Raw genomic sequence first — 12,374 nt, 5'->3', positions numbered from 1 at the left:
TGTACTGTACTTATCCTGTATAATTTACAGTACCTTGTCTGGTAACCATTGAAGTGCCACTGACTAAGGTGTGCCTGGTACGCCAGATGTAATGTTCATGAATGGTATTGAACATGTGAACTGTTACTTTTAGCAGAAATTGACTTTTTTAATATTTTATAATAGCTTATGCTGTAAAAGTGTTATGTTGTTGTATTCTATTAGACAGTATCTGGGTCACACTGATGTGTTCTTTATTCCCGTAAAGGTTTTCCTTTTTTTCTTGTTTAAGATATTACAATAAGACATAAAATAAAGAAAACAAAGAATTCTTTGCAGTTGTGTTTACTGTTGACAGTAAAATATTTCCCTTGTCACTATCAGCCCTTACAGACTGTTGGCTTTGGTGTGCTCCATGATGGCCATCACAGCTAGCCACGTCTCCTGGGCCGTTGGGAGGATCTGCTTAGCCGGCAAAAGGAAACCATAGCGACCCGTGTCCCTCAGCTCAAACGTGTAGGAGTACTTGATGCCCTGGTTATACGACCAGTCAATGCTGCCACCACTGGCCTGGTCTGTTGGACATTAGATTCAATGCAAATAATCAGACAAGATTCATATCACATTTTGCTCTCTTCACAAGCTGTGACAAATGGTCATGTGGAGGTGTTATAACACAATGACTTTGCAAATGTTCAGAAAAGGACTTTTTAACATGTGGTAGGTCTTATCTACAACATTTTATTTAGCATGATTCACATGAAAAAGTCAGTTATAATGGTTACTTACAGATGGTATCGATAATACTGCCATATCGGTAGCGTGTACCATAGAGAGAAGCCAGGTTAGTTATGGCCTTATATGCCAGGCTCTTCTGTAATGGTAAAATGTTAAAGTGATTAATTGAATTCAATTTTATATGCAGAAGTACTTAGTTGTTGCTGTTTAGAAATAATGCGTATAGACTATAAAGGCCTGCTACATAATAAAAACTGTAATAAAACACCCCATACCTACCAGTTCATCATGGTCTTTCACAGGTGTCTTGGTATACCCATAAGGGAATAAGAGCATTTGATAATAGCTGTGTATGGATATAAAGGCCTTGAGGTTTCCATGGGCCAGAACAAAGTCCACAATTGATTTCACTTCAGACTCAGAATGAGCACTTGGTCCACGGTATAAGAGAGAGCAAGGATCTCCACTTGCACCAGCCTCTAATACAAGAAAGTCATTAGAAGAAATGATCATTTAAAGCTACCGTCAGAACAGGAGCATGAGGATGGAGGATGGCATCTCCACAGCACTTCTTCCTCCATCCTCATCGACAGGTCAGATGCAAACTGCATTATGTTGTCTTTGTACATTGTACTGCACGATGACCATAAAGTTAAATCTAATCTAATTTTTTACCTCCGCTAAGGAGGTAAATGTTTTCATCGGGGACCGGCGTTTTTTACCTCTGCCAAGGAGGTATATGTTTCATCAGGGACTGGCGTTTGTCTGTCTGTCTGTTTGTCTTTTTGTCTGTTTGTTAGCAAGATAACTCAAAAAGCAATGGATGGATTTTGATGAGAGTTTCAGGGAAGGTCGGACATGACCCAAGGAAGAAACAATTACATTTTGGGAGTGATCCGTAATTCCGTTGGGATTCCCGAGGCATTTATGTATTTAGCTTAGTGGTGTAATGGCATGGTATAGCCACGCGGTGGCGATCTGAATAGTTTAGGTTCAAATGTATGACAACCTAGGAAGAACAATGAAGGCGGAGGTCTGCGCTCTCCGATTGCTTTTCTAGTTTAAACTAAAACAACCTTCTGAATCTTGGCTTTAACGTATGATCAAATATGCTTTCCAGAAAATGGGCACTGCAATTATAATGTGTAAAGTCTCTTGAGCAACAGGATATACCAGATAGTCTCTTAATATCGCAAAACAACAGATACAGTGTAACACACCTCCAAAACCTGCATCCCAGTTTCGGTTGGGGTCCACGCCAACACAAGTAGATCCAGGGTTAGGTTTTCTGGTCTTCCGCCACATACGATCCTTTGAACACATGAGTGCTTGGAGTTGGCTTGAATTTTGACTACAAAATATGAAATTCTTATTGATGCATTGTATTCCTGGAGGTAACAAATAAACATGTACACTTACAGAGTTATGAGTGAAATGGTAACCATCTGGATTGGTGACAATTTCAAGGAAGATGTCCATGTTGTCAAGGATTGCAGTAAGAGCAGGATCGCGTCCATAGTCCGTTACAATCTGTTCAATGAAATGGAACCATGTATCACAAATCAACAACAATTTCAGCAACGCAAAAATTCTGAAGGCAAGTTGTGCCAAACATGTTTTTGTTAAAAAATATGTACAGTATTTCTTTACAAGATTTACATTTCTCAAAATAAAAATTATTCTAGCAGAAGTGCCATTCTGAAGGGTACTGTATGCTGAGGAAATACCCTCTGAACATACCCGCGAACATTATATTTGCCAATCCGCGAACATTATATTTGCAAATTGTATACCCTCTAGAGTCTAGAATTATCGGTACCTTTGGTAAAGTTTATTTTTCTATTTCTCATGTTTTATATATATATTTTTGGGGGTGCTTTAATGATAGGATAGTGGAGAGAGACAGGAAGTGAGTGGGAGAGAGCGTTGGGGTGGGATCCTGAAAGGACCACGGGGCGGGAATCGAACCCAGGTCACCGGCATGCGGTGCAGGTGCCCCAGCCAGTCGCGCCGCGGCTGGGGCCGGTAAAGTTTATTAAACAGAATAATCTTTTGGTGATTTATGGGGCTTTTCCACTGTATGGCATCAGCTCAGCTACACTCTACTCACTTTTTTACTGGGTTGCTTTTTTTCGTTTTCCATTAGCAAAAACTGGCACCTGGTAGGAGGCTGTCATTCAGTCTCTCTTCTATGTGTGTCATGGTACGGCTACTGTATGTTTTTAGTAGGGCCGTCAGTTGATAAAAAAAATAATGTAATTAATTACATACTCTGTGATTAACTAAATCTAAATGAATCATTAAACATGCTGTTTCACCTTGTAGTGGCACTCAACCGTAAATCGCCCTCTGGATAAGAACACCACACAGATAGAACTTGACAGTTTCAGGTACTCCGGATAAGAACACCACACAGATAGAACTTGACAGTTTCAGGTACTCCGGATAAGAACACCACACAGATAGAACTTGACAGTTTCAGGTACTCCGGATAAGAACACCACACAGATAGAACTTGACAGTTTCAGGTACTCCGGATAAGAACACCACACAGATAGAACTTGGCAGTTTCAGGTGTTGCGTGGACACGTCTTATGGCCTGTACGGACTACACGACTTTTTTGTCTTTCACGATTATCTTTTACGATTGACCATGTTAGACTAGGCGATCAGAGAACCACAAAATCATGCAGTGTCGTGGCCGCAAGAGTGGCCACATTACAAGATCATTTATCGTAGCCTTCTCGTCGTGTGTCGTCACAGTATCAGTGTCAACACGGGAGTCGTAGGAGATTCCCCAAAAAATCAAACATGCTAGACTTTTGGTCGTAACGTCTTAGAATGTCGCAGACAATAAATCGCGGGTCGTTGAACATGTCAGATTACAAGACGCTTCCTCCTTCGAACGTCGTTCCCGACTTTGAATATTCGGACCCGACAATGGAAATTTGTCGGCCACGACACAATCGTGGCAAAATCGGGCTGAAATCGTGTAGGGGAGCGCCTGGACGGATGAAACAATTTTCGGTTAAACGTTGTTTTCAAAGACGACGTTACAAAAAAAAATAAAAATTGTGTGATCAGCAACTCCCATATGTGGTCTCTTAAAATCTTGTGATATTTGGTAGGATATGTGACGATTGTGGTGTAATTTAAGTTTGAACAGAAGTGGTCATTTGTTTCAAATGTCCCGAGTGGCAGGGACAGTTTAAACGCTGGGGTAGGACAAATGAAACATTATCAAATCTAAAGAAACTGTAAACATTATTCACGTTTTCATGTAATATACCTGTCAAGGGACATGTTTTGTAAGTGCTGTTAAATTTTTAGGAGAATTCTCGCAATATTTAAGTAATTATCAAATAATATTTGCTGCATTCAAATGCACATTTGGACTAATGAGGTCGGTGGGAGTCATAGCTATATCTATATAGCTATATCATTAATATACTGATTTAACTTAATTATTTCACAGATTTAAGTCATGTTGAGTGACGAGCACTTGATCAGCCTAACATATTTGTTTAAAAATACAAGGTCAACCGGAAGACGACGTCATGTTTCATTTGTCCCGACAGTGACTTCTCACAGCAAAACCCGTTTTTCTCCTAAACTAACTAACTTTGACATTGCATACAGTAGGATAAGTTACACTACCAATTCATCTATTGTTTGAACATGATAGCATTACATGACGCCATAAATACAAGTTAATAAAAAAATCGGCGTAATAGAACATTTACTTCGCGCACGTCAAAACGCTTTGTCGGGTCTAACTCAAGATCAGCGTGACATATCAACATGATTTTTCCCTGGTCTGGCAAGGCTTGCGTGCTGTGCTTGGTGACAAATTTTGACGTTTCAATCTTGAACGGCTTAGGAGAAAATCGCAATGTTTCATTTGTCCTCCGTTTCATTCGTCCAGGCGCTCCCCTAGTCTGCACAGGCCATTAGCCTACTAGCTGACTCTCTGTGAAATTCCACCGCAATAAAGGCCAGTTCAAACCGAAGATTCTTTCAAACCGAAGATTCGCGACGGTCTGAGACGGTTGCAGTGCGGAGAGCAGTTGCGGCGGTGTGAATCAAAAGTTGCAAGCAGTTGCAAGCAGTTGCAAGCCGTCGCTAAACATTCAACATGTCAAATCTTAGTTGCAGAGTTTTAGAACGTTGCTGGTTTTTAGAATGTTGCATCTCGTCTCGTCGCGGATCTTGTGTTTGAACAGAACGGACCTCTTACGGAACAATATGAAAGAAGGGAATGAAAAGCCCAAAACCTGTTGCCATTGACAGCGATAGTTCTATAGATTTAACAGACCTCGGTGAGAAGGCCCATTCATGTTATGTTTGCCATTGTCCTTTTGCAGTTGATGTGAGGTATTTTAATTTAAAATGTTCTATGAGCAGTTTTATGAGTTTTTTTTTTTTTTTTTTTTTTTAAAACATACACCTAGTTTCAGAAACCATTTGTAAACATTGTAAACATTTGTAAAAAAATGGAATATAAAGATTTAACCTTCTTTGCAAACCAGGTTCCACTGGCCTGCGTGACCCACTCCCGAGAATGTATTCCAGTATCAATCCAGATTCCTGGACGATTGGATCCTGTGCTAAACTAACAGAAATGAATGGAACACATCATTACATGAATATACAGTATCAGCTCTAACATGATCTACTTTATCTGTCATTTTTGGTTGTCACAATCATAAAAAGATCCATCTCCACTGTAAAGCTACAGTATGTAACATGCATGTGTTAACAGTGTAATATGTTGAAATATGGAATTATCTTTGGTCTGCACCATTAGAGGTGAGCATTTTAATCCATCAGCCATGGGAGTTAGACTTAAGGACTACCACATCCATGATGTTGGAGAATGAGATGTAATACAGTTTACAGTCAGACATTTATGAAATCTTGTTCTTGTTGGTAGATTTACCTTAAGCACATTCAGAGGACGTCCCTCATAGCTCTGACCAATAACAATTTTGCTAACAAGGTTTGGGTTCTCAGCCACCAGCATGTCCATGAAATTGTATATCTGAAATAATAGAAATATACATATTCATTACACAAAACATGGTGTAATTTTCAAGAACAACTCCAAAGCAATAGGTCTACAGTATATGAAGATGTGAATTTTGATAAGTGAATCTAACCTCAGTGATAGTATGGTAGTTGGCATAATCATAGGCATCTGTGTTCTTGACCTGGCCTGCACGAGTTGCAAACATCACTTGCTGTTCCTCAGCCAGGACATCCTAGGAACAGTATGTGGCACAGTGACGAGTAAATGATTGCCCCATTAACTCAGCACTACATTGAACGTAGCCTACTGTGTGGATTTGAGCTCTTCTCCACATTCTCTGGTGTTAATAATACTCAGATGACTATCATGAATGGACTTTTCCATATATATTCATTTTAGTGAGGGAGATAGCCATGGATCATGAGTAAAAGTGAAATTGTGAAATTTGCTAGAAAATGTCCATGAATTTACAATGAATGATGAAAACCTTTCAATAGTGTAAAATACAATACACACCACTGTAATATACACAAAGTACAGTTGCAACGGTTTTGATAACATTAATTCTCATTAGGTGCTGAACCACCTAACCACACCGCCTGGCCAGTTGTTTGTTATTTTTTTTGTAATTTTATGCAATTTCTTGTTCTATTTTTCTGTTTGTTCATGTAGATAAACATGTGATACTGTGATAGGCTACTGTGATACTGTGCGCCGGATAAGGCAGCACACATACAGACAAGATTTTCTGACTACAGGAAGCAAATGTTGTGCCTTGCCATGTTGCATAAAATTCACTAAGCTTTCAATTCATCAGACAAACAACATTCGTCAGCGCCATCTAAGCAAGCATAGTTGCTAACTACGATGCATCTTCTGTGATAGCGTCACTGCCAAATCTGGGAGGGAGGGACAAGGGAACTCCTTGTGGTAACCTACATTTCTTTACTTCTGTTCACTCTCACCTGAACATTCTCAATCATTATAGAATAATGAATGTCATTGGAATCCAGGTAAGTCTTGACCATCTGAAGGCTCTGGCGAGGTACACGGACATCCACAGGCAGATCTGGATGAACTGGCTCTGTCCAAAAGTCCAGCTTAGGAAATAGAGATACAGTTCAACTTATTTATTTACATCTGTGTTAACTTTATTAGGAATACAAACACACAACCCATTATATTATTTAGAAATGTAATTCCAAGGAATTACCAGTGCATGAAAATACTAAAATGTAGCCTATAGATTGATAATATAGATATGGTTACTAAGGTGTTGCTAGGGTAGACATGGTGGTTGCATAGTTTAAGGAAAGCAATAACACCTAATTGGATAATCAAGACTCTATATAATCCAAATTAAAACATTTTTGTTCCACATTTAAATTCATGTAGCTATTTATTACTTCTGACCTCTGAACTTGCGTAAGCAACCTTCAGTTTAGGCTAGGCTAGACATGGGTAATTCATTCCCGGACCACGATTGTTGAATAAAATCAACTAACAGTGTTAGTATAATTGTGTTAGTATGCAGGTAGGGGGTCGGGTAGGGGACCCTGGCTTGACACAGGAGAAAAGGTTGGGAAACACTGTATTTGCAGTCAGTGAGGTGAACTTAATCTGTTAGAGAGTGTTCAACATTAAACTTTTACCTGAAGGTCTTCAACTTCAGAGAGTTCATTCAAAAGACTTATTTGAGTGTCATCTTTTGCAGTAATGTGAAGAACTTGATGTCTTGGAAGATGTGAATATTAGTCAGTGTAACATACAGCATTGCGCGTACAGTATCAGGCAGAGGTAGACAGAGTATACATAGCTTCATTATATCTTTTGAACAGAAAATACCTACAGGGTTGTCATAACATAAAATGAGGAACACTTTTAGTCTGAGTACAGAGACTTTACAGATGGTTTTGTTGAAATTAAAGTCCAGTCAAACATATTTTTAACCAACTCAAACCCTTAACTCTAACCATAATCTGAGCATCTGTAAAGAATGTTGGTTGTACAACTCACCCCTCAAAACTCTCTCGACAGAGCACAACCACAATCAGTGTGGCGAAAACCAGAAGTCCCCTCATTCTAGTAAAGTGGTTGTCTACAGTATGAGCCTCCTTTTATTGCAGTAAGATATGGTCAGATGATCATGATCAGTGACCTTGCTCTGTTTGTATAGTTTGACCAATAAATCCTGCTGCCACTCTTCCCATACAGTATATGTTTCCATTCTCTAGTCGGGAAATTGATGAGAATGTCCCATCTGTAATTCATTTATTTTCCACTCCTCCACGTCACAAAAAATGATCACTGGGACACTTTAAGTGCCATGCCAGAAGTCTGTAACTTACAATTGATAGTTAAAGGTAAAGTACTTTCAATTGATAGTTAAAGTTAAGATGAAGCTAAAAACAACACTTTATGGTAAGGGTACATGGATTGTCATGAATTCATGCATGAATTCATACTGTATCTCAGTATAGTGTATATGGTCATTTCACCTGATAATTTCAATTTTTCAATTTAATTTCACTATATAGCACCAAAACATTACACATGTCTCATGGCGCTTTACAGAGTGTTAAACATTCAAAGAGAGCCCATGAGTAACAGGGGCAAGGAAAACTCCCTAGAATTGGAGATATACAGTATATAGGAAGAAACCTCAGACAGATCCACGACTCAAGGGCCCAACCCATCTGCCTAGGGTCAGTTACAGTAGAGTAAAGTCATTTGTAGTATCAGAAGGTTCAAATAGTCCAGTGTAGGGAATTACATTTCGGAAAGTAATGGGTCGCTAGGATGCGTGGGCCAGGGATCCGGGCAGGGAACCACAGCAGGCGATGGTAGGGCAGTCACAGGGATGACGATGACAATGGCAGTCAGAGGGATGGGACTTCAGGTGTGATGAGGGCCAGGCACAATAGTCAGGGGGCCAATTCTGAAAAGGGCTTCCGTTAAGACTTTTGCGGACATGTTTTGGTACAAGCGGTCAACCTATTTTTTTAGTTAGAAGACACCCATAGGTAAGATATTATGGTGGTTGTCAAGCAAATTTTTTTTTTTTTTGACTTGTGCAAGCAATTTCAGGCCAATTTTTTGGTTTCCTGCTCAACATGACATGCCAACGATAAATGTTGAATATCTCCACAACCACAAGGACCATATAGATAAAAATGGTATGGAATGAAAGCTAACACTCGTGGGATGTCTGCTGAAGTGTCAGAATTAACATTTATTGTACAGTATAAGAGACAACAGACCTAGAACATGAAAAAAACAATCTCCGCCTAAAGAGAACCAGTTTTCAAAGTGAATATCAGATTGGAAACATAACATAGCATTCCAAAACCTCTATCAATCAGTACCCCTATCTATGGGAATGAGTCAAGCCAAGTTTAAAGCTTGTAGGGAGAGACAGTGCACTGCTGCACATGTTGTAATACTTTAATGTTATGGCGAAAATGTAGAACTGTAGATGGTGGTCTATGGTGCTATTTGACTTCATTAATGTACCAGGTTGTGACAAATTGTGTTTAATGGACATATCACTATAGTTATCAATTCTACCCAAACATAACTGCTCTCTCAGTTCTTTAGGATTAGAGGTTAGTAACTAGTTAGTAGTAATAACTTTGTAATAGTCGTATGGCAAAGGCATTTTTCCCCATCCAAGCAGTGGTGCTCGGGTATAGGCAGCCAACAGAAGAGGGCACATGAAGGATGGCATGCTTTCCCCCCAGCTTTTAACCACAGAGGTCAGGTGCTTGGAGCTTGGTGAGTACAGGTCAGGTGCTTGGAGTTGACGATATGTGGATGTGAGGAAAGTGGAAGTCAGTGCAGTACCAGGCAGTGTCGATGTCCCTGACCAGGACTCAGACTGAGCACATGGACATGGTCCCTGGGTACCTTCTGTTGGCTGCCTACCTGAGCACCACTGCTTGGCTGCACTGTAAAACCCGGGAAGTTAACTTAAGTGTATATAAGTCATTCAGCTGAGTTATTTCTATGTGTGTAGTTTGTGTTGAGATAACTTTAAGGAGTCAAGTAAACTACTGTATACTCATTTTATTCACCTAATTTCAACTTGAGTAAAATACAGTCATGGCTGAAAGTGTTGGCACCCATGTTAAAGTTGACTAAAAAGAGGAATATAAAATCATCTTTTGGAAATTGATCTTAATGCCTTAAGTAATAAAAGTAGAACATATCCAACCTTTAAGGACACCAACGTTCTATGTGAATGAATAATGTATCATAAATAAATAAATGTATTGGCACCCCTATGTAACCCTATGGGAATTTAACACAAAGGGTTAACATAGGGGCAGGCAGATTTTTAAAGGCCACGTATTTCATGGATCCAGGATACTATGCATCCTGATAAAGTTCCCTTGACCTTTGGAACTAAAATAGCCCCACATCATCACACACCCTTCACCATAACTAGAGATTGGCATGGTGTTTTATTCAGTTGGCCTATTAGCTGGTTTGATTTGCATTGAGCTCAATGAGCATCAAACAGGCTAATAGGCTAACTGAAGAAAACTGAACAAAACACCATGCCAATCTCTAGGTATGGTGAAGGGTGTGTGGTGATGTGGGGCAATTTTAGTTCTAAAGACCAATGGAACTTTATCAGGATGCATAGTATCCTGGATCCATGAAATAAGTGGCCTTTAAAAATAAAAATCTGCCTGCCTCTATGGGAGTTGAGAACATAGGGTTAACATAGGGGTGCCAATACGTATGACCCCAGTCTTTTAAGGAAGAACATTTATTTATTCATGATACATTATTCATTGCATGGGGTGCCAACACTTTCAGCCATGACTGTATATGCCACTCATTTCTATTAAGTAATCATGGCAAGAAGTATATTCACAATAAGAAATGGCTGACCACAAATTACATTTCCCAGAATGTCACTGTCCATAGTATTCTTAACACATTATCACATATTAATCTTGACTGAAATTGAATCTTAAATGCAATAGTTAAACTATAATTACGGCTATACTATAGCTGTTATGTTATTGTGTTATTTACATTGACACCACACACCATCAAGCAGATGACTATCCATAACAGACTTGGCCTGTGGGCTGATTTTAAAATCTTAGATCACTTGTAATGCTTCTGACAGACGTAATGATAATCTGAAGATACAGTATATCATGATGGCCAGTACTGCCATGGTGATAAATATTATGTTTCACTACCATCATTCTGTAGTAATCCTATTCATTTAATAGAAATTTAAACCTATAAAAAAAATCCTGAAATCTTTACTCCTGAAGCTCATATCCTGTCCATAAGAGGGGTAATATAGTTACTCAATGTAAACATGCATAATGTGTCTGTATCTCCCCAAGAGACAATACAGACAGACAATAGGAGGCTCAATCACACCATTGGGATACTCAACTTTGTGATACTTTCAAGTGACTATAGGTCAAAGTCAAATTGGGAAACGCAATCAACTTTGCATTAGGCCAAGAAAAAGTGAACTTCAAAATGTTCTTTATATTTTGAGAATGGGCTTCTCCTTAATGGTATATCTGACCATATTCTGAAAATCATCAACACAATATTTTTGCCCATCACCTGGTAAACAGTAAGAAGCCACAATTAACAGCTAAGAGAACAAATACTTGTTAGAAAATCAAAGAAGCATTTACCCATAATCCATAGAAAATGATAGCTCACACATTGAGTACATTGCATTTTTTCGTGTGTAGGCCTACATAATTCTTACTTGTCATGACAATTCACTCAAGTTGTTATTAGGTGAATACAATTAGTGTAGTTTACTTGACTCCTTTAAGTTATCCCAACACAAAATGCAATACATACTGTACAATATACTAATAACTCCAGTTGAATGACTTATTTACACTCAAATTAAATGAGTTGCCAAACTCAAATGTCACTCAAATAATTTCAGATAAGTTAGCTTCCCAGGCTTTACAGTATACTCAAATAATTTGAGTTCAGTTAACTTCCCGGGTTTTACAGGGGAAAAACATACCTTTGCCATATGACTATAACAAAGTTGTTATTGCTAACTAGTTACTAACCCCTAACCCTACAGTAGTGAGAGAGCAGTTATGTTTGGATTAAATGAATAACTATAGTAATATGTCCATTAAATATCATTTGTGTCACAGCCTGGTATATTAATGAAGTTAAATAGCACTATACACCACCATCTACAGTTCTACATTTTCACTGTAACATTTAAATATTATAACTTGTGCAGCATTGCATGTCTCTCCCTACAAGCTTTAAACTTCGTCTTCACAACCACCCTGATATCTTACCTATTTGTGTCTTCTAACAAAAACAAAATAGGGTGACACTGACAGCTTGAACCAAAACATGTCTGCAAAAGTCTTGACGGAAGCCCTTTTCAGAATTGGCCCCCTGACACAACAGTGGCCCTTGTGGTGTGATACTCTTGTGGTATTTATTGATCATTATTTTTTAATGATCATGCTTGCACACAAGTTGGATTATATTGCACATTTGCCCAAAATTACAGTAGGTAACATGGAAGAAAAAGGAAGCACTTTAGGGGGAAAATCCGCTTTTTCCATTTTTAAGAATATAGTGTTAAAATGGACAAAAT

At 38.8% G+C, this 12,374-nt stretch overlaps 1 protein-coding gene across 1 annotated transcript; it reads right to left on the bottom strand.

Moving 5' to 3' along the window:
• Positions 1-366: 366 nt before the first annotated feature.
• On the bottom strand, positions 367-7,827 carry LOC134072597 (carboxypeptidase A1-like). The gene is made up of 11 exons (XM_062529363.1): positions 7,763-7,827; positions 7,399-7,480; positions 6,712-6,846; positions 5,877-5,978; positions 5,657-5,758; positions 5,231-5,329; positions 2,137-2,247; positions 1,936-2,028; positions 997-1,194; positions 769-853; positions 367-554 (listed from the first exon to the last, which is right to left on the bottom strand). Exons 1-11 carry the CDS (start codon positions 7,825-7,827, stop codon positions 367-369), a joined length of 1,260 nt encoding a protein of 419 aa, XP_062385347.1.
• Positions 7,828-12,374: the final 4,547 nt, after the last annotated feature.

The sequence above is a fragment of the Sardina pilchardus genome, chromosome 24, assembly GCF_963854185.1.
Source record: "Sardina pilchardus chromosome 24, fSarPil1.1, whole genome shotgun sequence".
NCBI lineage: Eukaryota > Metazoa > Chordata > Actinopteri > Clupeiformes > Clupeidae > Sardina > Sardina pilchardus.
The sequence above is the reverse complement of the archived record's forward strand: the minus strand, read 5'-3'. Positions and strand labels throughout refer to the sequence as shown.

Excerpts from the sequence above, each read along its gene's own strand:
- LOC134072597 (XM_062529363.1), bottom strand. The coding sequence starts at position 7,827 with ATGAGGGGACTTCTGGTTTTCGCCACACTGATTGTGGTTGTGCTCTGT. Across the intron at positions 2,248-5,230 it reads GAACCTGGTTTGCAAAGAAG|ATTGTAACGGACTATGGACG; the intron begins GTTAAATCTTTA and ends TTCATTGAACAG. Across the intron at positions 555-768 it reads CAGTATTATCGATACCATCT|ACCAGGCCAGTGGTGGCAGC; the intron begins GTAAGTAACCAT and ends AATGTCCAACAG.